General features: G+C 38.5%; 2 protein-coding genes across 2 annotated transcripts in view; one reads left to right on the plus strand and one right to left on the minus strand.

Moving 5' to 3' along the window:
- Positions 1–25,692, plus strand: part of TG (thyroglobulin) — a 156,707-nt gene that overhangs the window by 97,401 nt on the left and 33,614 nt on the right. The window lies entirely within an intron of this gene.
- SLA (Src like adaptor) lies at positions 3,673–23,823 on the minus strand. Its single transcript, XM_032181923.1, has 8 exons — positions 23,737–23,823; positions 18,378–18,466; positions 12,704–12,803; positions 9,590–9,676; positions 8,170–8,273; positions 7,350–7,481; positions 5,854–5,986; positions 3,673–4,907 (listed from the first exon to the last, which is right to left on the minus strand). Exons 2-8 carry the CDS (start codon positions 18,436–18,438, stop codon positions 4,688–4,690), a joined length of 837 nt encoding a protein of 278 aa, XP_032037814.1. The 5' UTR covers positions 18,439–18,466; positions 23,737–23,823; the 3' UTR covers positions 3,673–4,687.

A 25,692-nucleotide genomic window follows, 5' to 3' on the forward strand; every position in this document is an offset into this window, starting at 1 on the left:
TACAGTTTTTCTGTGGAAGGTAATTTTGTGCTCCTTTTCAGTTCTTTGTCTTGCCTAATAAAACCCTGATACTGTATCTTAATATGCAGAGAGGTGTGACTTAGGAAGCTTTGCCAACAGGAAGAGATGCACCTGAAATAGCAAAAGGTCTTTGAGATTCCTATACCTGTCCTGTAGTGGTTTTTGTTTTTGAACTCATCTGAAAATAGATGGTACAAAATCAATGCATAACTGTCTGGGAGACGCTTCTTTAATAAATTTTTTCATCTTTCATTAGTATGATTTTTTTTTAAGTAGTCTTAATGATTATGGTCTTGATTTAAATCAAATTAAGAATATAAGAATATTAACATGCTTTGACTTTATCTTTTGATTAATTGATTTATATACGAGTACAATTTTTATATTAAAAAAAAGCTGTTGGGTGGGCTGTTGACTTACTATGGGACTTTTGTATTTGGAAGCATGTGTCATATCTGAAAATAGGATGAAATCGCCTGATTCTCCTCGGCTCTACCTAGTCCTAGGCTTCAATTAACAGTTCATTCTCTTCTCTTGAAAAATATTTTAAATATCTAGTCGATGGCAAGTTGAATATGAATCAACAGTGTGCCCTGGCAGCCAGAAGGTCCAACCATATCCTGAGGTGCATCAAGCACTGCATTGCTAGTTGGTTGAGGGAAGTGATTGTTCCACTCTCCTTTGTGTTGGTGCAGCCTCACCCTAAGTACTGTGTGCAGTTCTGGACACCACAGTACAAGAAGGACATAAAACTGTTAGATAGCCTCCAAAGGAGGTTTACAAAGATGGTGAAGGGTCTGGAGGGCACGATGAATGACTGAAGTCTTTTGGTTTGTTCAGCCCAGAGCAGAGCAGGCCAAGTGTAGGCCTCATGGCGGCCTGCAGCTCCCTCACGAGGGGAGCGGAGGGGCAGGCGCTGAGCTCTGCTCTCTGGGGACAGTGACAGGACCCGAGGGAACGGCATGGAGCTGGGACAGGGGAGTGTCAGGCTGGGGGTTAGGGAAAGTTTCTGCACCCAGTGGGTGGTCGGGCACTGGGACAGACTCCCCAGGGCAGTGGTCACAGCACCAAATCTGCAGGAATACACGAAGCATTTGGACAGTGCTTGTAGACATCTGGTCTGATTTTTGGGTGGTCCTGTGCAGAGTCAGGAATTGGACTTGATAATCCTTCTGGGTCCTTTCCAGCTCAGGATATTTTATGATTCTATGATTCATCTTCATATTCCCATTTCCTTTCTTTTATTTTATCAGCCTCATTCCCTCCCAGAGAAACCAACCTCTTCTGATTAATTTTTCTCCATTAGTCCCAGTTTTGCTACATCCGTGCTACATCCATACCCAAGTTCAGTATTTCTGATTTTTTTTTTTTTACGGAAATGTCAGACACATATGGAATCATCTAGGTGCTGTTGGCCTTGCAAGATTGTGCTTCCTGAAAGGTCCCCAATATCTTGTTATATGTTACTTATATTATATAAAGTGATTGTATAAATGGTCATCACGCAATCAAAGTGCATGTACCCTCTACCACATAAATCCCGTTTTAGTTATTACATGAGCACATGTGTACCCTAGAGCATGTGATTAACTCAAACATGTATGCTGTCCTGTATTGCTGGACAGGTACCTGTAAAATAATCAGAAAATAAGCATTTCATCCTAAAAGTCACACTGGTACAATGTCACATAAATGTGGAAAAATTGTGAATATACAGCTAGACATGTATCTAGATGTATATATAGGCTGTATGTAGACACTATTACACCAAGGATTACAGAATTAATCTACTTTATCTCTAGCCAGAAAAGTCTAGTTAATCTAGTTGGTGTGCTGTCTGGGCTCCCCAGTCCCAGAGGGACATGGTCTACTGGAGAGAGTTCAATGAAAGGCCACAAAAATGATTAAGGGACTAGAGCATTTCTGCTATGAAGAAAGGTTGGGACGGTTCAGCTTAGAGAAGAGAAGCTTCAGGGGAGATATTGTCAATGTCTACAAACACTTGAATGGGTGGTGCAAAGAAGATGGAGCCAGGCTCTTACGAGGAGCGGCTGAGGGAGCTGGGTTTGTTCAGCCTGGAGAAAAGAAGGCTCAGGGGCAACCTTATCGCTCTTTATAAGTACATTAAAGGAGGCTGTAGTGAGGTGGGGGTTGGTCTATTCTCCCATGTGCCTGGTGACATGGGGAATGGGCTAAAGTTGTGCCGGGGGAGTTTTAGGTTGGATCTTAGGAAGAACTTCTTTACTGAGAGGGTTTTTAGGCATTGGAATGGGCTGCCCAGGGAAGTGGTGAAGTCACCATTCCTTGAGGTCTTTAAAAGACGTTTAGATGTTGAACTTAGCGATATGGTTTAGTGGAGGACTTATTAGTGTTAGGTCAGAGGTTGGACTCAATGATCTTGAGGTCTCTTCCAACCTAGACAATTCTGTGATTCTGTGATTCTTTTCAGTGGTGTCCAGTAACAGGACAAGAGGCAGCGGGCACAGACTAGAACACAAGAAGTTCTGTCTAAACATCAGAAAGCACTCTTTTTACTGTGAGGGTGACAGAGCACTGGAAGAGGTTGCCCAGAGAGGTTGTGGAGTCTCTCTCCTTGGAGATATTCAGAAGCCACCTGGAAGTGGAGCTGGGCAACCTGCTCTGGGCAACCAGGTGGCCCTGTTTGAGCCGGGGCTTGGACCAGATGACCTCCTCATGTCCTTTCCAACCTTAACCATTCTGTGAGTCTGTGTACCTGTCATCAGAACACGTCTTATCCCCTTCCTACAGAGTAGAGACTGAAGTGTTTTCGAAGTGCTGTCTGGTTACATGGACTCTTGGATTCTTCTGTTGTGTTCTATCAAAGATACCTTCTTGGTGTATCATTGCAAGACTGGGAGCTTGTAATAGTTTTCTGCCAGGTTTCTGATTTTCTAAAAGCAAGACAAAGTAACTACTAGATATTATTTTAATGAATAAATACAAATTGTGACTTGGAAATCTGTAATGCTCCCCATATACATTTCACTGGTTAAAATACACTTGCCACAATAACAGATTAATAATCAGTAATAGTAAAGAGATTATACAAACATCTAGAGTTCCTGAGTTCATTTTGCTTTGTGTTCAAACCTTTTGTTCAAGGTTTATCAGCCAAATTACATTCATCCTTTAAATACTGAAAAACGTTTAAATAGGCTGTGAACTGTTTTGATCTCTGAACTTCTCTTGCTCTCTTGCTAGTGCAAATGATCTATTATAAGATCTGTATAGCACACATTTGCGATGAAATATATTTACAGAAGAAATATATATATAAATATATACACACATACCCAATTGGCTATGTCTCTAAACTCAGATTTGTGCAAAATGGTATAGCAGAACAATGGATTGAAAAGATCTCCACTCAGGTATATAAATTGTAGCATCTTATACCCCCAGGTGTGAGTGACTACTTGATTTAGAAAGCAATCACAAATGAAGTTCAAAGGGCCATGCATTGTTCTTCTTTTCAACTTAACAAAGGGTACATATATATAAAAAAAAAAAAAAAAGTTATAATCTATAAGATTTTAATCGACCCAGTTGCCTAAAGAAGTCTTTAAGCAATTTGATGAAATGTCATTACTATTTCACATAACTCTCTTCAAACAAGAAATTCAGAAAACTCTTTAATATCCAGTATTTCTGATTTGCTCACTTAGTTTAATTATTTAAAAATCTGATATTAATATAAATATTATACATAAATATGGGGTGCCTTCCAGAGATCAGGTTAAAGTCTTGTTCTTTTTTCAAAGGTCACACTTTTGCAAGCCTACCCTTGCAGGTAGGTATGATATTAAGAACTTTTACTTTTCACTTAAACAAACAAAAACCACTTTATTCTTTGATGAATATCTGCTAGACTATGACCAGATAAATTCTGCTTTTGGATATGCCTGTACTGCCATCTCAGGGCTAAGCAGGAACTGCTCTTCTCTGTGAGTTAAGTCTTTTTTTCATTTTGTGACCTTTTGGTGACACTGCAGACCATTCCCACCAGTTGAATTAAAAGCCACTTGGAGATTCAATAACTTTTCATTTTTCTCCTAGAAGGTAAAAATGACAGACGTATACACATATATGTAAAAATTATGTATCGAGTCAATGTAAAGTGTCCCTTGGATGCCCATTATTTGATATTTTCTTGGAGACTTTCCAACCCAACATCACTAGTAATGAACAATTACATGTGAAGAAGAAAAAGGTTCTTCCTCTCAGTATAGGTAGGTTCTGTAAACATGGTTTAGCCTCATGGAAAATACCAGACTAAGACTTAAATTAAGGTATTGAGCTGTAGATAGTCCTTTCCTATCATTGTACAGTGGTGGGCATCACCGTTACTGAAGAGTCCTCTGCCTCACTTGACTCCTGACTTAGAGTTTGTCTCAGTTTGTCTTGCTTATGAACAAGGTCATATTTCAGGTGCGCTGGGCAAACTCCTAGCATTTGCCATGGCTAGGATGGTGCCTTTAGGAAGGTCTCTGGTTAATGTTCAGAAGAGGAAATGCAGAAGCATAATCAGCATTTGATCATCAGCTGGTGCACTTGTATCTCTCAGCTGTTGAAGGACTGCAAGACCACAGGGTGCTCTGGTTGCTGTTTGTTTTTAATCCCTCAGTTTTTATTTACCCCTCTAGGTTCAGTCTTCGTAGTATGTAGGTGGCAAGTGAAGGGCGCTCTTATGCTTGCTCCCTGTGTATATAAGAGACTGGGCTTTCTTCTTTCTGGCACTCACAAAAGAAGAGTTGTCATCCCCTGTCAAGGAGAGGTAGGAAGCAATGCTTTCCCTCAGGCCATAGCTGAGACAAGAATCATCTATTGCTGCCAGTGTGTTTTCAGTATCTTCAGTCATCTCCAGCCTTTAAAAGAATAAAGTTTAATTACTGTTTCAGCTACTTAAACAGAGTCTAATACTAACTATTCTAGTCTAATACTAACTAACTAGTCTAATACTAAAAATTTTTAAACCAAACAGTGTTAATTTTGTATAAGAAATTTCCCGGCTCATAAGTCACCTGACATTTCTGTCTCAGTGATTTTCTGAAACAGTACAACAGTAGCATCTGACTGTTTTTGAGCATCAGCAAGGAAAATAACATGTATATAGTTTCTTAATTTGTAGGTAAAAAAAGGCCTCAATACTGCAAAAAAAATTCTTGCATTTGTATGCAAATGAAAATGCTTTGTGAATTAAGGGTAATGGATGGAAGTTTACACTTCAGAAGGAAGAGGTATTTTTGTTTCTGAAAGTGGTTATTTCACCAGCTTCTGAAACCTGACCTATTTTCTCTAGTTGCAGTCAAGACATAAAAAAAAAAATCTCATGAACCTTCATTTGGGCTGTGTGTGAAATGGGAGTCAACAGGAAAGATGTGACAATGCGTTCATTACAATTCTGTTGCTTTGTGTGTGGCCACTAGGTGAACAAGGCAGAAAAATTTCTGATTACAGGGGCTTGTATGCCTTTAGTGATGGATCTGACAATGGATTATGGCCTGCCTCTTACTCCTGCCCCTGTAGTGGAGAGTACACAAGAGTCCCAGTGAGACTGCATGTACAGCCATACTAATGTCCAGATAGGAGAAATTATTTAATGTTAACTGTACTTCCAAAAGTTAGAGAACTAAGATTATCAGAGAGTTGGACATCCAAATCTCATGGGTTCATATGCTACTAGCAACTTTGAATATTTGAAACTGGTTTTAGGAGAAGCAAACAGCTGTTTCTCCTGTGTTGTAAGTGCTAGTACGTACAAGGCTGGAAAAAGAATTTGTTGTTTATGGCAGTCTGTGTTCGTTGTGGTACCTGTGAATGCTTCTCCAGTTGAAGTTTTTATTCCGCATGACCACAGGAGGAACTTGATTCATTACGCTGTTGTTGTTAGTGCACTGGGTAAGACAGGGTGTTGTAAGGACACAGCAGAGGCCATCAGCAACTTCTGAATGGGGAAATGAATACACATAAAGTTAATCCTTGCTCATTGTTCTCTTTGTTGTTTTGCTTCCCTGGTGCGTGCTCAAGTAAACACCTCTGGACACAGTAGTAGTAGTAATCAATAAAATGTGTATTCTCAGGAAGGACATTATAACACAGCCTTAACTTCTCTTCCTCATACCTTTGCCTTTTAATTTAACAAGGAATCTGTTTCCCACATGACTGAGGAACTGAGACACAGAAAGATTAAGTGACTGGCCAAAAATCTAGAAGGAAGTTTATGACAGAGCAGGGACTTAAAGCCAAGTTTCTTGAGTACTTTGTGAGTTCTGCTTTTGCTTTCCATCATCATAGTCATGCAAACAGAGTACAAAATAGATGCAAGATGCAACCACTGAGATTGGATTGTATGTGTACCTACTTTACTTTGGAACATGGCTATGAAATGAATCAGAGTTTGTGTGTTCATGTTAAATTCAGATTGCATTCATCTGTATTTCATCTCTCTATTCTCTCCTCCTTGTCCCACTAGGAACATTACATTATGTTCTTCTGCCCAAGTAGAGAATGTTATGGCAATTGCTGATGTTTTAGACCTCTTAGCCTTATTTCAGGGTGAGATGCTGCATCAGCTGATGGTGAGGGAATGAGGAGAGCTAAATTTCGCTATGTCAGCTCTTGTAGATATAATTCAAGTAAAAATGTAAATTGTTGAGTGTTTTTCTTTGAGAATCATAGGGTTTGATTGTTTGCTTCTTTCCATTTAGGAGAAAGGTGTCAGGTAACTGAAATGTATAGAAAAATATTATCCTGTTTCAATTCTTACTTCTCACTTTATATCACTGGACTTGAAATTTCCTTTTGTGCGTTTTGTAAGTGAGTATGTTGCAACCCTTCTTTTTTTTTCTTTCCAGTTTATAAGCATACTCTTTGGCCAACATGCTTTTTCATTTACCCCTGAAACATGCAAACATTGTGCCTTTACACTTTTTAAATTACTAATTAAAACAAAACCTATTATTCTCTTGTAACTTTTATACAACTAATTTATTGCAGTTCTTCCTCTTTCATCTTATAATTTTCTCATTTTAATGTATGGCAACTGCAGCCACTTAATTGTGTTGTTTGCCAACATATCTCTGGCACAGGTTAGATTACCATAAATCCAGAAAACAGTCATTAAAACAGGTGCCATCCACTGGACTGATATTGGTATAAATGACAGCCGGATCTAGATTTAAACTTTTTCTATGGTAGTAGCTGCAAGTCTTTGGCATAAAGAAAACTTCATGTTCTGGACCTTTGATATATAGTTTTCAAGTTTCTAGTGGAAAATATATTTGTTCTGCAGTTGCAGTAGTTTTTACCTGAGTAGTGATTCACGAGGTCTTCAAGGCACTGAAACGTTTGCCGTGGAGAGATATAATACCAGTTGTTTGGGAGGCGGAAGATCCTGTAATGCTTCACTTCCCTGTGCCGCACTGACAGGGAATATAATCCTGGAAAAACATGAGAACTGATTACAACAAAGTAGGGTCCTAATTCTGCATGGCAAGTGGTGACCATAACCAATGTATCTTTCAAATGTGGTACAATGATCCAAAAGGTCCTAGAAAGATCTGACAAAACAGAGAGGCCATCCTAGTTGAACGTTGTGAGATATAACAAGGCCAAATGCAAGGTCCTGCTCCTGGACTGGGGCAATCATAAGAGCAAATACAGGCTGGGTGGAAAATGGATTGAAAGCAACCCTGATAATATTAGACATAATTTTTGAAATGTGCGTGAAAGAACTACCTGTTTACATAGTCTCTGCTTTGTGTGTATTTTATGGCTTCTTCAGACAATTTTTTGTAGACCGAGGCAAAGCTACGACTTTTCCTCCATTTGAAAAGTCCCACTGCTTAATAAGCTTTGCATGCAACCAAAGTAAATAACAATGTTTAAACAACTGTGTCTTGTTTGTGCTGGTGCCTGTGGAACTTTCCATGGCCATCAACCCAGCTTACGGCACTGTTTGTGCCATAGGTGACTGGTGAAAGATTGGCATGCTGCACTGAGTGCCTTTGCCTTCCCATTACATACATTTTTAAGGATCTGAGGTGATCCACGCGGAGCAGGATAGGGAGAGAATTAAAGGTTATAAAACTGTTAATGCCTGAGATCAAGGGGAAAAATATTTCTCACCTTTCCTAGTTTCACTCTCTCTGATCATGAAGGAGCCAACCTTGGTGTTGGGAAGCTGTAGAAGTTCCTCTGCTTTTTCTCTTCCCAGCCCTTCAAATAACCAGCTGTGAAGCAGGAAAACACAAATTCTGAAATTTGGGCACAAGTGAAGAAGAGAGCAGCATGTGGCCATGAAAGTGCAGCATTAGCCAGGAAAGTGACTGCAAAAATAACACTGTGCTTTCTGTAGTTTTCTCTCAACTATGTCCAGGCATATTTCCTCAGTTTATGGAGAAAATCTTGCTCTCCTTTTTCATGTACTGAGTTTGAATAACTTTTGTGAGACTATGACAAGAACGAATAAGGTTTAGACTTACTAGGGGAAAGGAAACTTTTCAAGATGCCTTTATCTAGATTGGTAGGGACATATCCATGTGGTATGTTGATGGCATATCTGTGGCATTACAGATACTTGAGTTCAATCCCCCTCTTTCATTTAGGCAACTTCTATTTTATTGTTTTAATTGTATTTTATATATTTATATACCGCAAATAAAATAAAATTATTTTACAGTACAGTCTAATCTTCTAAATTAATTGGATTTCTGGATAAAGGGAAGTGGCATTAGTCCTACTAATTTTACTTCATAACTTGGTGCACCGCTGTATTTTGCCACAGCTAGTGAGTAATGATGTAGCTGAGCTTGCCATGCTGGTATAGGAGTTACTATTACTTTAAAATAAAATAGTTCTTCTGTTTTGTTTGACCTGGTCTTGGGAAAACAACAGACAGTATTTTTCCACAACCATATCTGTGCCCCAAAATTTGGAAAGCATCTCTATTCCAACAGGATATAGAATATATTAAAAATTAAACACATGTATAAATTCCAGTGAAGTTCACAGTTCATATGCTTAAAATTAAACAGCTATTAAAACCCTTTTCCAGAAAAGCTTTAAGTGTATGCTTTAATGTTTTTCTTCCGGACTGGTGTCTAGGGCAACATGAAACCTTTGAACGAGTCCTAGCTCTTCCTGTGTGAGAGTTTATGTTCTTGAAAGCATCTGTGGCCTAGAAATACACTTTTTGTCAATATTAAAGGTTCTTTGTAAACAGAATTTCTTTATCCATGGACTTAAAATTAAAGACCAGTCCACACAGCAGAAGTATTTTGAGTATCTTGTATGACATCAGAGGTCTTTTTGATCTTTCTAGTTGTTCAAAACTAGGATTTTCATTTTCATATATTCTAAACTTATATATTAATTTGATATCAGTTTTCAAGGAAAGTGAGATGTGGGTAATTACATTAGGCTATCAAATAAAATTTCAGCCTACTCATTCTTGGCGTTGTTTTTATTATGACACCAAATAGCACTAATCAGTGTGGTATATGTACAAAAGTAGTGTTGGAAGGCTAAAGGAAATGCATTTACTTACCCGTGATAAACCTTTGCTACATATTTTCCTGGAATATAGTTTTCTCGACCTGTTGTAAGGGAATGGACTCTCCACCAACCTCCTTCACTGTGTGAAAGCAAGTGAATAGATATTTTCAGATGTACTTTCAGAGCTTGTCCTCATTTTAGAAATGAGTTAAGACCTACAGCCTACGCTGTAGACTTTTGTCTGTGTTTTTGAATCTGCATATTCAGAAACGGACCTGAGTTTCTTTCACTTAGAGTAGTTCCACTTCTAATCCTACATTAGGATTAAATTTGGACACAGAAATAAGCTGCTTTTGTTCTATTTCAATTGCATAAGTAATAAAATATTTTTTCTGTAGTTAAAAGAAGAAGGGTAAATACTCAGTGGTTAAGCCATGCTGTGCTCTGTCTTCCCACAGCTGGACTTCTTTGGTATCCAAATCATTCAGATTATGGCTGAGTATGCTGTGTCTAGGCAACCCTGTAATTCCTCCTGTAATATCAGCAAATGAACTCTGCCTGCAAACAGGTTTTTAATCTAATATAACTACTTCATGAGTTTCTTTCCCTTTTAATTCAGTTGCTGACCACGCTCCAATAAAAAAGACCTCATAGCTGAAAGTAGGTGACCAGGCATATTTTTTTCATTGATCTATCTTAGGCTCTTGCTGAATTGAGTACTGGCTTTCGCTTTTGAGTCCCTTGGGAGGGCAGAGTAACAAGAATTTTCACAGGGATGTTGCAGCGCTCTAGTGACTAGTGAAAGGGTTTTATGGCAATGATCAACTACAATAACTGGTGGCTTTTTCTCCATCTTTTTCTTTAAGGGTTTGAATTCAAATAGTAGTGTTTAAATACTCATTTTGTGGCCGTTAATGTGGCAGTCAATGCTCCCAAATAATTCCTACACAGCAGACCCAATGCTTGGTTAGATTAGGTCAAGGCAGCTGAGTTGGAAACACTTAAATTATACTTTCTGGCTTATAGTGGCTGGCTCTGTGGTCAAGAATGTATGTGCTGAGGAAAAAGGAGAAGACTGAGCTGGAAATTTCAGGCCATGCAAGTGTTGTTTGCAGCTGTCTATCTGCCTTGAAATAACCCATGAGAAGCTTATGTCATTTTGTTTGCCCCCTTCTTCCCCTCTCCCTCCCTTCCCCCCCCCCCCCCCCCCCCCCCTTTTTTTTTTTTCCCACAACTCTCCCAGCCAGAACCAAGAACTGGAAGAACAAAAAATCTGAGATACTCAGCATCTACCTTCTTACAAATTCTAATACTGCTAATGCTATAAAATCCTTGTGATTATTAAAAGTCCCAGAGTGGCTTCTGGGGCAGAAGCCACAGAAATTATGTAGATTGGGGCACATCACTGGAGCTGGTCCATCAAACAGCAGGTCCAACTAGTGCAAGCTAAATCCAGTTGTACATCTGGTAGTGACATGGTGCTCTTCTCTTCCACTGTATTTTGCTTCTTTGAATGACTTGGGAGAAAAATTACACCACAGCTTATGTACAGCAAGAGCCTGTATGCAAATAGTTCCCATTAACACTGGTGCATACACCAGCTGGGCAGAACAGGCCCTTGAATAGGATACTGTGCTTTGCATTGAGCATTGAAGCATCTTTTCTTCTGTGCACAAGCTGGTCAAAATCAGGAAAACTCCCATCCAGACTTACTTTGGTCTTTGTTCACTACCAGAAGTTCTTGATAGCTGCACCACAGACAAACATGATAAAAACTGCAGCTGCAAAAGCCTAGTTCTTTTAGAAGCTGTATGTCCAGCAGGTCATACCATACACCACATGTGTGTGCATGATATGCAGCATGTATCATTCACAACGACATGGGTAGATGTAGTTCTGTGGTGTTATGAGGGGCCACAGCTGATGAAAGTTAGGACTGATTCTTTAAGCTGGGATTTCCAAGGTAAGGCAATTGTACCATGTCTTAAATGTTACACAAGCATAAGCAAGGTTTAATTGGCTAGAAATTACCAGAACAGAACACCCTGGATTTAGGGAAGCTCTCATCAGCAAAATAAATTCTTCTGGTGGTATTGCGTGAGTCTTGTGATCTCCAGGTTTAGGAAAAGCAGCATGTCAGCAGAACATAACTTCAGGCACTCTGAGTCCATATAGCTCTGTGTCTTGTTGCTGACAAAGGCCATAGGAGGTCACAGTGGTCTGGAGAAGACTGAGAATTCATGAAGCATCTGTGATATTTCTCTTAAGTACTTCTGTCCTCCAGCCTTTTGATGTTCTGACTTCCCCAGAGACTTTTGCCATTAATTTAGAAATCCTCAGAGGATATCTCTGCTATGAATGCCTTTGGTCTCCCATTGAATCCATCTGCTTTGCCAGCTGCAAAACTGAAATCTCTCATTTCTTTTTAAGCTGTAAAAACAGGGGCCATGGGGCTGAGTGACTCCTAGGAGGTCACTGTATGCTTATACAAGTTATGCATAAAAGAATATCAAGGCCGCTGTCTTCTGTTTTAGAAGGTGTGCTTATTCTTGTGTGTGGCAGTATTTATACTGTACATAAGGTCAGTCTAAGCTAGTGTTCTTAAGCCTACTTCCTTTTGGGATTATTATTTTTTTTAGCAGAACCAGCTGGGAAAACATTTATTTTTTTATTTCCATTAAGAAAATGCAGATTGAATTTAAATATATATATTTTATTTTATTTTATTAAAGGTGTCTCAAATGTAAAGCAAAATTCAAGGTCCTAATCATGAAGAAACTATTAGATTGAAAAGGGTAAGACAGAGAGGCCTGAAGTGAAGAAACTCAGAACCATTTTCCTTTTCTACCCGATTCAAATTATTTTTTCTTAATCTGTTTCCCACTAATGTGAGGTTATTTGCTCAAAATCATTTTTCAAAGCAGAATTCTGCTTTGATTCCTATTTTAAGGAATCCAGCTTGAGAAGACATTTCAGAAGAATCCAAGTATCTAAGAAAAATTTAAAATCCCAAATCTTTAGACTCTAGGAAAATTTACTCTATGGCTAAGCATCCTTTGTTGCAGAGTTTGAACTCTGTTTTGCTAAACTGTATCCAGAAGCTACATAAAACATAGCTTTGCATCAATTGTAATAAAACCTAATTTGAAAAAATGGATCAACTTACTCTGATAGCACACGCAGTTTTTCTCCTACATGAAATATAGGTTGGCTTATGTCTGCTGAGGGATAGTCATAGAGGACGGCAAGGAAATCACTCTCCTGAGCTGTTAAAGAAGGATGAAAATGTCACTTACAAAGATGATAATGTTCTGAAACAGAAATAGATTTTTCATTGTCTATGCTGTATTTTATAGAAAGTAATATGGGAAAAAATCTCACTAAAATGTCACTTGGTAAACATAGAGAGCTAAAGATGAGCCTATAACTTTGGAGAAGAATATGAAGATATTAGAAATTTAAAAAGGGCATTTGGCTAATTATAACTAAATAATTTTAGACCACTTTTTCTAGTAATTACCATATTTAAAGGACATATTTAGTTTGAAACTATCAAAATGAGGAAGTATTTATAGTATCAGGAAGAAACCTAGTTTGATTAATGTCCCTGTCTCTAAACGCCTCCAGCTACAATTTTGAACCATGCTTTCCTTTAAGGAAAAGATGTATGTTGAATTTTTCAGTTCATTGCTGGTAGTTTTGGAAGGTATGAAATTATTTCAGATTAAGGTCAATGAGAGCATGGCTATTATTGCCCATTTGCCATCAGTTTAATGAACAGACAGATCTTTATTCTCCCCCCTTGTATGGAAACTGTTCTAGAGGTAGCACTTGATGCTCATTTCCACTAATGAGAGACAAAATATATAATTAATCATTGTATAACTGCAATTTGCAGAACTGAGGTCTTTAAAGAGATAAGAAGGCCTTTTACATCATTTGGGATGACTCTGGGCTACACTACACTGTACAGGACATGAACCGAGTCCCTTGGGATCCCAAGGGATGAGGACTATACTTCGGGCAATGGACACAGCTTGGACTATCAAATGTTTAAGAGCTCCTCATCCAGCAGGAGCCTGTGGTACCCAGGAAAGGCTGATGGGTGGGAGATTCAGAAATGTATGATTCTGTGTGTTTTGAGCTTTTGGACCTCCTGGCAAGAGGGTTCGTGTAATGTACTGCCTACTTTTATTGCTGGAGGTGAGCAATAAATACATCCTTCTACCAGCATGTGGGGAGACTAAACTTTCCTTCTGCCACAAGCAGGATCAGCTTCACATGCCCTAGTAATACCATCTAACGGTATATTTGCAGAGGTGGACAGCTCTCTGTCTTTGCCCACTCTGAGCAGTTCAACATGTGCAAAAATAGGAATGAATTAAAGGGAGCAGATAAAGAAATTTCTTAGGGATACAGATACGTGTTTATATCTTGTTAATTTACCCGTTTAATATAGCTATTTCATTAACTTGCCTTTTTTAAGGAAGTCAGGTTTTTTTTGTTTGTTTGTTTTAAGTGAAATCGAGGAAAAACATCTAGAACTAAGTCTGAGACTGGCTCTGTGTTTCCAGCATCTAGGACCTTACAAGTAACTCATAATGATAATAATGAAAGGCTGAGGGAAACAGTCAAGGCTTCAGAGAACAACCATTTTCAAAATGAGAATCTTAACACTTCCAGCTATCCTTACAGTAGTGATAGTGAGAATATGTGATAAGGCAAATATTCTACATCTGTGGTTTAAAACTAGTAAAAAGTAATATATTCTCAGTTAATTTTGAGTAGTTTTTCATTGTTATGAAGTAGGAACCAGTGTTATACAATGTAGTAGATGATTTAACACATATTCCAAATGACTGTAAGCATGTTTAGTCTTGATGGCTGTTGTCCATGGAAGTAGTCTCATGATACAGTTAGCAAGCATCCTTATGTATAGACAGAGTCTAGAGTAGACATGGATTAGTTTGTCAGTGTATTTTGTATTAGTATTACCATGTTTTTCTTAGTTGATTAGCATCACTGAATTAAAGAGAACTAGTCCAGTACCTTTACATTAATCAGCTAACTGATGTGCTTAGTCTACTGTAACTCAGTTTGTAATTAGTTCATCTATCTTGAAGAAATCCTCTGCTAAATATGTCTTTAATTGCTTTCCTGTTATGCACTAACACTTATACATCTCTGTCTATGAAACTGCACTGTAATACCTGAGGCTTATGGTACCTCAGTATTAGTGCTGAATGTTTTTCAAGATAGTGATCTGTTTTCCCAGGACTACAAGACATAAATGCCAGAAAGTACATTGTAAGACCTGCAGAGTGAGGATAAAGTGCCATCATCTAATTTATCATTGCAGTTTGTTAGAGAGTAGTACAATTCAATGTTAGTTTTTTAGCTTAATGAAAATGCATTTAGATTATTATTTTTTTTAACGAAGAAACAAAACTTAAGCTATTTATTTATAAATGTTTTGTTTCCATACTGAAAGTGTGGAAAACAAGTACTTTTTCTGCCTTGTGTATGTGGTGGTTTGCATTTCATTATGCATTGGGGGGTACATGACTTTTTCTCTACCCTAGGAAGATCTGCACAATTTTACTTACACTTTCATCTTTATATCTGTTTTTGTTTCAATTTTGCATGTTAATTTGTAGTTCTGAAAAGGAAGGAATTAATCATAGTTTTTGCTGCAGCATCCATACAAACCTTGCCTCTTAAAATGTGTGTACTTATATTAGAGGAAACGTACTAACCAAACCCTTTCAAGGCTTCCAATCAACAAACAAGCCCTCATTTTAATTGGTATTTAAATCAAACCTCACTGGGTTTTTTGGTCATGTGAAATACCCCACTGCACTCACAAAACCCATACGAGCTTCTTTCAAAGACAAAAGCCTCGAAGCAGGGACTAGACAAATTACCCTCTTTCTCCACATCTAAATTTCTGATAGTTTTGGTCTGATGAGCTCCCCACACTTTCAACTTGCAAAGGAAAAAAGAATTGACCGAGTTTATTTCTAACACAACCTCTCCTCCCTACTTTGAGTGTGTATGTTACAGGTAAAATGGAACAACATAAAAGTTAGAAGGGAAAGATTGAAGTACCATCATTTCAACTGAATCAGTTTTCTTTTTCTTTTTCTTTTTTTTTTCCTTTCTTTTTTGAGCAGTAAAAGATGAATATGAAATACACAGTAGTTTTAGATACCTGCAAGTACTAGATGTCTTGCAAAGGTGTGAGACTGAATACTGCATGCCCCAAATTACTCATTCAGAGGCCAGCTGTGAGTGGGCTACAAATCGCTTTTAGAGAGGAGGGGAGAGCACAGGGATTGCATCCAAACCCAGGTCCCTGCGTAGCCCCACAGCGTGAATGCTGTGATTTATGGCATGGCGAATCCCAGAGAGGGTAAAAGAGGGCACTCATGTGTGTCTGGGTGGTTGCCTGTGCTGCAGTAACCACAAGGTGTGGCTGCAGGGTAGCAATGGCGTGTACCAAAATTAGTTCAAAACCAGCCAGCTCAGGAACTGAGAGTTATGCAGGTGCAGCCGTATGCAGCTGAGAAAAGGATTGACCCCTGATTCAGGGTCCCAAGGGAGGAAAAATGAGGGGGTGAGCTCACAACCCCTGATGACGCCTTGCTGCTGCAACTACCCTGGTGTCTGTACCTCAGTTATGTCAGGGATGCCCACACAGTGTGCTTTCAGATGCATTGCAGTCGTATTTGGAGTCCAGATACCTCCTGGGGAAATGCATGCTATGCATTTTTCCTTTTTTCTACGACCAAGAATGATGTGTTGGAGGTGAGAAAAGCACAAGGTTATGCCTTCAGTGCAGCTCTCAGACCACACAAGGGACTTACAGGGGTCTGACAAGTACATTAACACTGCGGATCAATTCCAATTATCTGCTATTCTCTTCCTTTCTGTTGTATTATTTCTTTTATTTTCCCCTCTATTTTATTTCCCCTCCATTCTATTGAAACGAGCCTGCTTTTCCCAATAACTGCTTGGGCTGCTGTTGTAAGTCTGTGGATTGCATCCTCCACCTCTCTTAAAGTAAAAGGTGGCTGGTTTTGAAGGGAAACATTCAGTGTTTGGCAATATGTTTTGTAGTTTGATCTTCCCAGGGAGACAAATAAATACAAAATCATTGGATTAACCACAATAGATGCTTTTAGTACTGTGTTCTGTTTCAAAAACCTGTTTCCATTGGATTTGGATGACAGTACTGATGCTTCTATGCCTGACTTCAATTACAACATTTAAACCCTTATGAAAGATACTGGCCTGATCTAGACTAAGAGATCACAAGACCTTTGCAGACATCTACAGCTGGCTTTGGTTAATTAAACATAAGTATCCAGTGCAATTTCAGCTGGGTGAGAGTGTCTGAGACCTCCCTGTGTCCTTAGCAGGTGTCACTAATACTGGAGAGCTGAAGGTTGGGTGCGATCTGACAAAGCAACTCTCTACAAGTGCTAGACATGTCGAGCTCTTAATTCCTGTATGGGTAATTTCCCATTGAGATCACTGTGCTACCAACATTTACTGAGTTACCTTTTAGAGACAGGTTTTATTTATTTAATTGGAAGGGAAGCAGTTGGCTTTAGTCCTGCTAAATCATGACTTGCACCAGGTACGGAAAAAACACAAACTTCAGATCTTGGCCATGGCAATAAGCCCTCATACCCCTGCAAAGTCCTGCTCTGAGTGGATGTATATCTCTGTTTTAATGGTTGTGGTATTTGTGATGGCAGTTGTTAGGAACATCAGCGTAGGTTCTCTATATAAATAGTAAATGGGCAGTTCATGTTATATGTCATTATCGGTGTTTGGTCTATGCTTTATTAGCACCCAGGGCTATACAGCTGCCTGTGTCAGCTAGATCTTGGCCATGCTAGAAGCAGGGATGGATTTCCTTCAAGCAGGGATGAAACCAGCCTGATTCTCTATCCTTACAAAACCAGGAAGCACAACTGGAGCATCCTAATGGAGAACCCCCAGATTTTGATTAACACCTTCCTCCTGACACTTAAAAAAAAAAAAAAAAAAAAACAGACAAAACTGTGTTCTCTTCCACGCCTCTTGGGAATGATTTATTGCAGCTCTTTTACCACCTCTCTGGCAAATTGAGGTATGATATCTTAGGCTGTGCTTACTCTCCACCTACTCACTTGCTGTTTGGGAGTAAAAGATCAATGAAACTCTCTTGCTTTCCTACTCAAACACATGATCTCTGCCAGCCCACAGGATTCAGTACAGCATGATATTTTTCATGTGCGGATGCATGGGGCAACTGTTTTCAATGCCCCTTTGCAAGCTTGGCCTGTAAAATGCATAATTTCCCTTAACCTTTATTTTTAAACCTAGTGACATGGAAAGTTGGTTGCACGCTAATTTTAATACAACTGTCTAACAGTGGATTTCAGGTTCAGTGCAAGTATGACATTATTAAGGCTTTTAACCTAAAAAAAAAAAAAAAAAGCAAATTCAAGAAAAACTGCATAAAATATCGCACGGAAGTTTGTCAAAATACAGTGTGTTTCTTGTTTCCAAAGCATGTCATTTTTTTTCTGAATCAGAAGGAGCATCTTTCAAGGTGCACCAGCAAATAATAGTTTTAAAGTATTTTATTTTTTTACTTAAAGTGTTTAGAAAACACACTGGAATATTTGTAAAAACAAACACTGTCTACAGGATGCCCTCCTTCTCCCACAGCAAAGTCATGCCCTTGTTTTTTTTCTATGTCAGGCAGATGAAGGAAGACACACAGATGAATGTACCATATATTTTGAACATCTTTTTCTCTTGAAAGAAATTAAATGAGTGCTTACCTGTTTGGCTCGCCACATTTGTTTCTGCAGAGGCTCTCGTCATTTTCATAGTATTTCCCATTGTGTACTTCTGTCAAAGCTCTTCAGAACTAAATCAAAGGAGACATTGAAATTAAACTTCAGAATAACACCTGCTGTGCCAACACATAAGAAATGACCCAGTTTTGGTGTCTCCGATGTTATATGGTTTTGTTTTTGAGAACTCTTTTGTCAAGTTCTTGCGAGAGTTTTACATATTTGCTAAACTCTCACCACTTTGGTGCTTTTATCAGGGGAATAGCAGAAAACCACAGCTAGGGAAGTTGCTCAGAAGAACGCAGCGTAGTAAAAGTTTCCATTACCAGTACCTCAGCACAATAGGAAGTCACAGCAAAGCCATGCCTGTACAGTCATTTTAGATACAAAATGTTCTTTACAACATTTGGAGCTCTTAAGGTACAAAGAAATTAATTAGATTGACGTATCTGTTTTTCAGCCCTCGGTACTGTGTTGCCTTATTGCCGAGCAGTAAGAATGTTGCTCAGTGGTTTTCTTCTGATGCAGTTGTGATCTCAGCAAATGTGGGCAATGTTCCCCCCCACCCTCTTTTTTTCCTTTTTTTTTTTTTTTTTTCCTTCTTAAAAGTAACACATTGCCTCAAAGTGTTTGATCTCGAAACACTCCTGCATCAAGCGAGTGGTGCAAATTCTTCAGAATTGTGTCTTGCAAAGTTTGGGTGGATGTACAAGAAATACGGCATCAGACAGTCATGAAATTAAATATTGCCAGGGAGAGGTCATTCTCCTCTGCCTGTCCTAATTCTCCATGAACCTAATTGTCCATGAACTGGCAGAAGTAGCCTTTGGATTGGAAGCTGTCATATGCTATTGAATATTTGCAGAGGCAAATAAGCTGTATCTATTTGAATTTTTAATTTAAAATAAAAACGTCAACACCACTAGCTAATAACTAATGATTTTTTAAAGATTATTTTATTTGCCCCATGAAAGTGATAACAGGAGATCTGGCAGCATCCTGTGTGTTTCTACTAAACTCAGGTGCAATCTCTATCTTTCTATCTCTTTAAGCATAGATGTTTCAAAGATGATTGCTGTCTTTGGGATGTTCTTCTTTACTTATGATAGGTGAGAGCCTGGCGGTGTTAGAGTGGTGTCTAGCTTGAGAAGCTGTACTGCTGAAAACAGTGATGCTTTATCACTAATTGTCTTTTGGAATAAGATTGGCAAAACTGAGTATATTGCTTAGTACAATACATATTTCATATATTAGTGAGAATTCAGGGAGATGTCCTACAGAATAAAATACTCTTCTAAAGAAAAAATAATTTGCCTCTTATCAAATGCAAGTAGATATGTGCTAAAACAGATGGTAGTGCACAGTTTGACTCTGCCTCATACAGTTTTCAAGCTTTTTAGTTCTGTTCCCAAAGTTTCTTTACTAAAAGTCTCTATTTCGCTGACCAAAGGGCTCATTCTCCTTTTCACTGTATGCATTCAGATAGTAGTTTGTAACACGTGTAGGATAAAGCTGTACAAATGTCTTTCTGAAAAATGCATGAAATTTGTTTTCACAAGAATAAAAACCTCTTCCATTGCTTTATCTAGGAAATCTAGAATAATAATAATACAAGAGTAACCTTAAATAAACTATTTGGATAAATAATAAACGGCTTCCCTTGGTAGAAAACACTAAATTATTCTCCGTTTAAATGCACCTGAGTTTTGAAAACTAACTCGAGAATTCATTTTGGTAGCCACTGTCTATCTGCAGGCTTATAATTTCCCAAACTAACTCTGAATATTTTTTCCACAAGAAATAATTTTAATTTCTTCAATGTTTTCCTCGGTTATATACCATTAAAAATAACAAGAACAGACAGAAATAGTGTAGCCAATACGGTAGCTACAGATATAATCATAGAATGGTTTTATAGACATTCGTGACGCATCTTCAAATTAGCCAGCAAAATTTCCTGGGCACAACAATAGAGAGCTCAGCAGGAGTGAAAAGCTCAGCCAGAAAACTGGGATAAATACCTGGACAGATAACCTTCACTGAGATCTGTGCTGTAGTAACCATATTTTTGCAGTACTTAAAAGGGCAGTTCAGCTCTAGCTAAGCTGATGTTAAGCCACAGTTACTAAAGGCTTGTGCAATTCCAGATAGGTGCCAAGCATGGCAGCATGGATATCTTACGCCTGATTAGAATTTTAACACATGCAACTGTTATCTAGATGAGAATAGCACTTGAATTTTGTGTCACAAAACCACACACAAATAAAATTAATGCAATCCTACCTCTGTGTGCCCATTTGTTCTGATTTCTTGGTATTTGAGGGCCAGAAGAGCAAGGCATCCTACTAGTGATCAGGCTTGTGACAGACTGCTTTTAAGAGCTTTTTTCATGCTCTTAAGATGCAGTGGATACCATTTTCAAGGGTGCCTGAGTCATGTTGGAAAGTGAGATGGAGCATTTGTACATGATGGAAAGAATTCTGAAAATTTTACCTTGTACTTACCAACTTTCTAAAAGCACGGCACATTTGAGCAAGGCACCTTCATTTCCTAGGTGGTATTTAGGTGTCTGAACTCTAAATGTTGCTTTAAAAATACCTGATATGCTTTTGAAGGTTTGCTGCTATGCTGCTGGGAATTAAACTGCTTGCTGTCTAGACCAGAAGGACTAGGAGTCCAGGACAAAACCATGTGCCTACTTTGTATTTTTGAAGAGTGCATCCAAAACTAAACTGCTCACTTCTGTTGTACGAATCATTGCTTTATATGACCTTGCTCCTCTCAAAGGACCTCTGAAGTCAACAAGATGAAGGAGCATGCAGCTCAGTGCTGTTATGTTAGAGATGGAAGAATCTGACTTATGGAAAACAAAAATGTTATAAGGTGCTTACAGTAATAGTGAAGAGCAATGGCATTTTGGACTGTGATGTCACTAGCGTGACAGACAGTTTGCTCTGCCTCACAACATTTTCCATGCCAAGTTTCACTGTCACTAATTACCATTGGTGGCAGCATTAAATCTTGAAGGTGGAAGAGGCTTTAAGATGTTCTCTAGACTCAAGGCAGAAGTATTCAATTAAAAAAAAAAAAAAAAAAAAAAAAAGAAAGAAAGAAAGAAAAAGAAAAAAGGAAAGACAAATAGAAAACTGTGACTGCTGCTGTTGACTTGCTAATCCAAAGTGATTAAAAGGAAAATGACATGTCCGACTTGGTTTTCCCACCAAGGACACTTGTCATTACACATCGGGCAGAGTAAAAGTGCTTATTTTTAAATTTTTATAAAAGTCCAGTCAAAGATGGTGGAATGAATGTCCTGAGGTATGGCTTAACTCTGAAATATTAGAAAGTGGAATTGAAATGGAAGAAATGTGAAGTTTTGTTTGAAGGGGGGCAGATGAGAAGGTTGTTGTACTTGCCCGCTGACAATTTCATATCACCGTTTTTAGGGTAACAGTGTATGAATTAGTGTCCTAAGTATTTCTAAAGTAACACTGCACATGACTGTTAAGTACATGATAGATCTTGATCATTTAAGTATCTTGTGCTTGTGGTGAGTATTGACAACACAATCCAAATTCATTATATCGTTATACGATAAACTGTATGGTGGCTTTCTCAAATTTTGAGATACTCTGCAAAAATAGACTTACAGGAAACTGTAAAGCATCTTGCGGTTGAGCCCATTTTTAATCATTTCAGTAAATAGAAGAACAATTACAGTTTTATAGATGATATTCTTTTGAAATGGAGAGTTTATTCCAGGGACTGCATCTGACTTACATCTGCTGGGTTCGCAGGGTTTGGCATACAATTAGAGGTTGCATCCTCTGTTGCACAAGCAGATAATTACACCAGACCCTAAGAAAACTGTCCACTGATGGCTATTTGGGAAGAACTAAGGTGAAGTGATAGATATCTTGTCTTAGAAACCCCAGGCGTTGCACAGAGGAGTGCAGCAGCTGGGCTGCACACCAAGCCCAGTTCTACCTGTAGGTGTAAGGGTAGCTTTGCCCGTTTACAGGCCACCTCCTCAGGCTTGTGTGGAAACTTGATTTTAACCATTAAGACCACATTTGCAATCTCCCCAGCTTTGGCCCTTTCCATTTGCACATATGACATTTAAGGGAATCAGGTTGCTGCTGCCATAACTGTTTGCAAACCCACAACTACTGGGATTTAGTCATCTTTACTACTTTATTTTAGCTACCAAAAAAAAAAAAAGGAAGGTGAGGAAACATCTACAGCCCCAATCCTGCTTTGTGTCCTATTTGTCAGGGGCAGAGCTATCGGCAAATATGATCCCATCACCTTTCAAGACTGGAATCTCATTGACCTAAACCATGTGTCTCAAAACCTGTGGTACAATTTACACCTTCCGTTCCTGCAAGCAGCACACTAACAATAATTTCCTCTCACAGAATCTGTTCTCTGAGAAAATGTCATTCTGGAGTACTTACATATCATGGCATAGAGGAAATTCCATTGCTTTATAAGAACTTTGTCAAAGTTTTATTTCAAATGACTTAAAATTAGTAAATATTGAAGAAACATAAATAATGAGAAATAAAAAGACAAAATAAGCACTCAAGTAAAGACATTCTACAAAGAATACTGCAGACCAGTAAAATGAGGAAATTTATCATTCCTGAGATGTTATACCTGATTTTATTTTTGCTACCTGACATTGACATCTATACCTTCAAGGTCTTAAAATTTAGTTCTTAGTAATGTTCACAGGTAATATCTGAATCCCATTTAGCTTGAAAATGTAAACACCAACAGCCTGTCATTTCTTATTTTGGAGAAAAAATCAGTTTTGATTTACTAAATTGTATCTTTTTGTGAATTTCCCTTAATTTGTCATTAATCAAAATGAGCATCCTTTCAGCTTTGAGACACTTGTATCTTTGCACTTAGAAAGAGCAAGGTAATGTTGCAGTCAAGGTAATTCACAGACACATGCAAAATCTGAGTACTGTGAAACAACACAAATGCCACATTATGCAAACTTTTAACACTTTGAATAAAAAGCCCATTAATCTGTCTGAGACGTTTCTCACGTTTTGTGTTACAGAGAGCTGCAGTTTGCTTCAGCAGAAGGTCCTATGCATGTCTCTTAATACCAGCTTTCAGTAGAAATACTTCTTTTGCCTTCTATGCTTAGTGCTAGTCCTTGTGAAAAGGATCAAGGCAGGCTTTTCTATTTCTACCTTAGACGGTACTTGAAATCCATGGTCTGAATGCTGTCATTATTAAGGAAATAAAGCTCTCTTCTACATAAATAAACATTGGAAGATTTGGTCCTATATACAGATAATCTAAAATGTATCAGAGTAATGATTACCTTTAAATGCTGGGCATGATATTCCAGGTTGCAGTATTTCTCAAAAAAGCCGTAGTCATAATACTGCTCTCACGCTGCCAGCAAGGTTTAGCTGATCAAGGCGAGGAGCAGCCGGGCGAATGAGTGTGTTGTGAAGTTCACGCTGTCATGTAGAGCAGCATTTGCCAAACAGGCCACATACTTCCTCTCTGAGAAATAAGGAAGGCTCAAAATGTTTGCAACAGATGAGGTTCCTGTTGCAAGTCACTACTCGAGACGCCATGGGCTGAGGAAAACAGGGAGGTTTTCAGCATATTGCATCAGGACTGGTTTAATCAGATATAAATATACACATATATGAGCAAAATAACCTGCTTTACCTTACTTACACAGAAAGGTATTTTTTATTTCCCTCTTTCTCTTTTCCAAAGTTTATTTATCCAGTCACGTTCAGTCCCCAATGGTTTTGTTTTATGTAGCTTTGCTATTTTTATTTTTATTTTTATTTTTAATTATTACTATTTTTTTCCCAGACAGACAGGAAGAGGCAAAAAAGTTTGTCTCTCACTCTTACTGAGCCTGAATGGGAACCCAAGGTTTGCTTTATTCTTTACACTGCACCCTGAAACACCTCTTGTCTGCACATAATTGAAGCTCAATATCAGCAGTGGAAGAACATGGATTAAAAGCCTGTCTGTGAAGCATACTTTCACATCAATGTTGTATAAAGTGAAACAGGAGCCCCAGGACCTCTCTCATCTCAGTGTCTGAGGTGGGGAAACCAAGATACGAATATGTCTAAAGCCTTCTGGGAATATAGTATTGCAGACGTGAATGAAAAAGTCGGAGCGATTTATTGAGTTTTGCCCTTTGCTGTTATGATCTAGATATGTTCTGAAAAACTCATATAAGCTATTTTGTACAGTAAATTAAAAACTAACAAAAGCATAAACTACCAACCAAACAAAAACAACAGACACAAGTAGAGTTCCTGCTTCATGCTGGAGCAGCTCTGAGCAAGTGGTCGTTGTAATGCCCATCTGTTTGATGATGACAACTAAAAGTGATAGCCAGTGCTCTGGGGAGTTGGCTTTACCATAATGTAACATCACTATCCCAGCCAGTTAAACTTTGTTTAGGACCCTATTGCTTTCTTCAAATCCCAGAGATATGGCATGCACTTTCCCTAACAGCGTTCACTGAGTGGATATATTAATGTCTCTGAAATTTCTAAAAGAGCAGGGGTTGGGGACGTCTGTGCCAGACATGGGAATAGGCTGAGGCAGAACTCTGCCTTTTCCTGAACCTTTTGACCTATATCTGTGGTCTCTGTGGTCTTTGTGCCTTTACAAGGGGTGAGGTTATGTGCCACCATCCATTGACAAGTGGGGCAGGACTCAGCAGAAAAGAGAGGAAGAGACACTCACACTAAAGAAGTTGGATTTGCTTAATAGAATGTGCTCCATTAGAAACGTGATAAATCTCCTCTGTGGTTTGTTTCCAACTCTTAGAGGAACAGATGAGTTTTCAGTGAAGGATGGTAAATAAATTTATCCATTTCCTTGTTACTTCTGCCTGCTTCTGGTAGCTATTTACTTTTGTGGGTGATGGGAGCCAGTTTACACTCTTGATGCATTCAGCTACCTTATTTTAAATGATAAGATAATTGATAAGGTAATGTTTATATCTAAATGGAAGAAAGTTTTGATGTAAGTTTAGTGGGGCTTTACGCATCATCTTAAAAGTGTTCATATCCTGTTATTCAAGTCACTAACCTTAGGCAGGCACCCAGTGAGTCACTTGAGAGAGGGGAGCATTGCGCTTGCAAGGCTCCCTCCTGTTGCAGCAAAGAGGGATTTTGCAAGAATCATATCTAAAAAAGAAAATCTTCAAAAAGTTATTTTTGATGAAAGACAGAGAATCCCTCCCTGCTCTCCTTCCCCTTTTTTAGTCTGGATTTCACTGTGCTAATAGATG

Source organism: Aythya fuligula, chromosome 2 (genome assembly GCF_009819795.1).
Source record: "Aythya fuligula isolate bAytFul2 chromosome 2, bAytFul2.pri, whole genome shotgun sequence".
NCBI lineage: Eukaryota > Metazoa > Chordata > Aves > Anseriformes > Anatidae > Aythya > Aythya fuligula.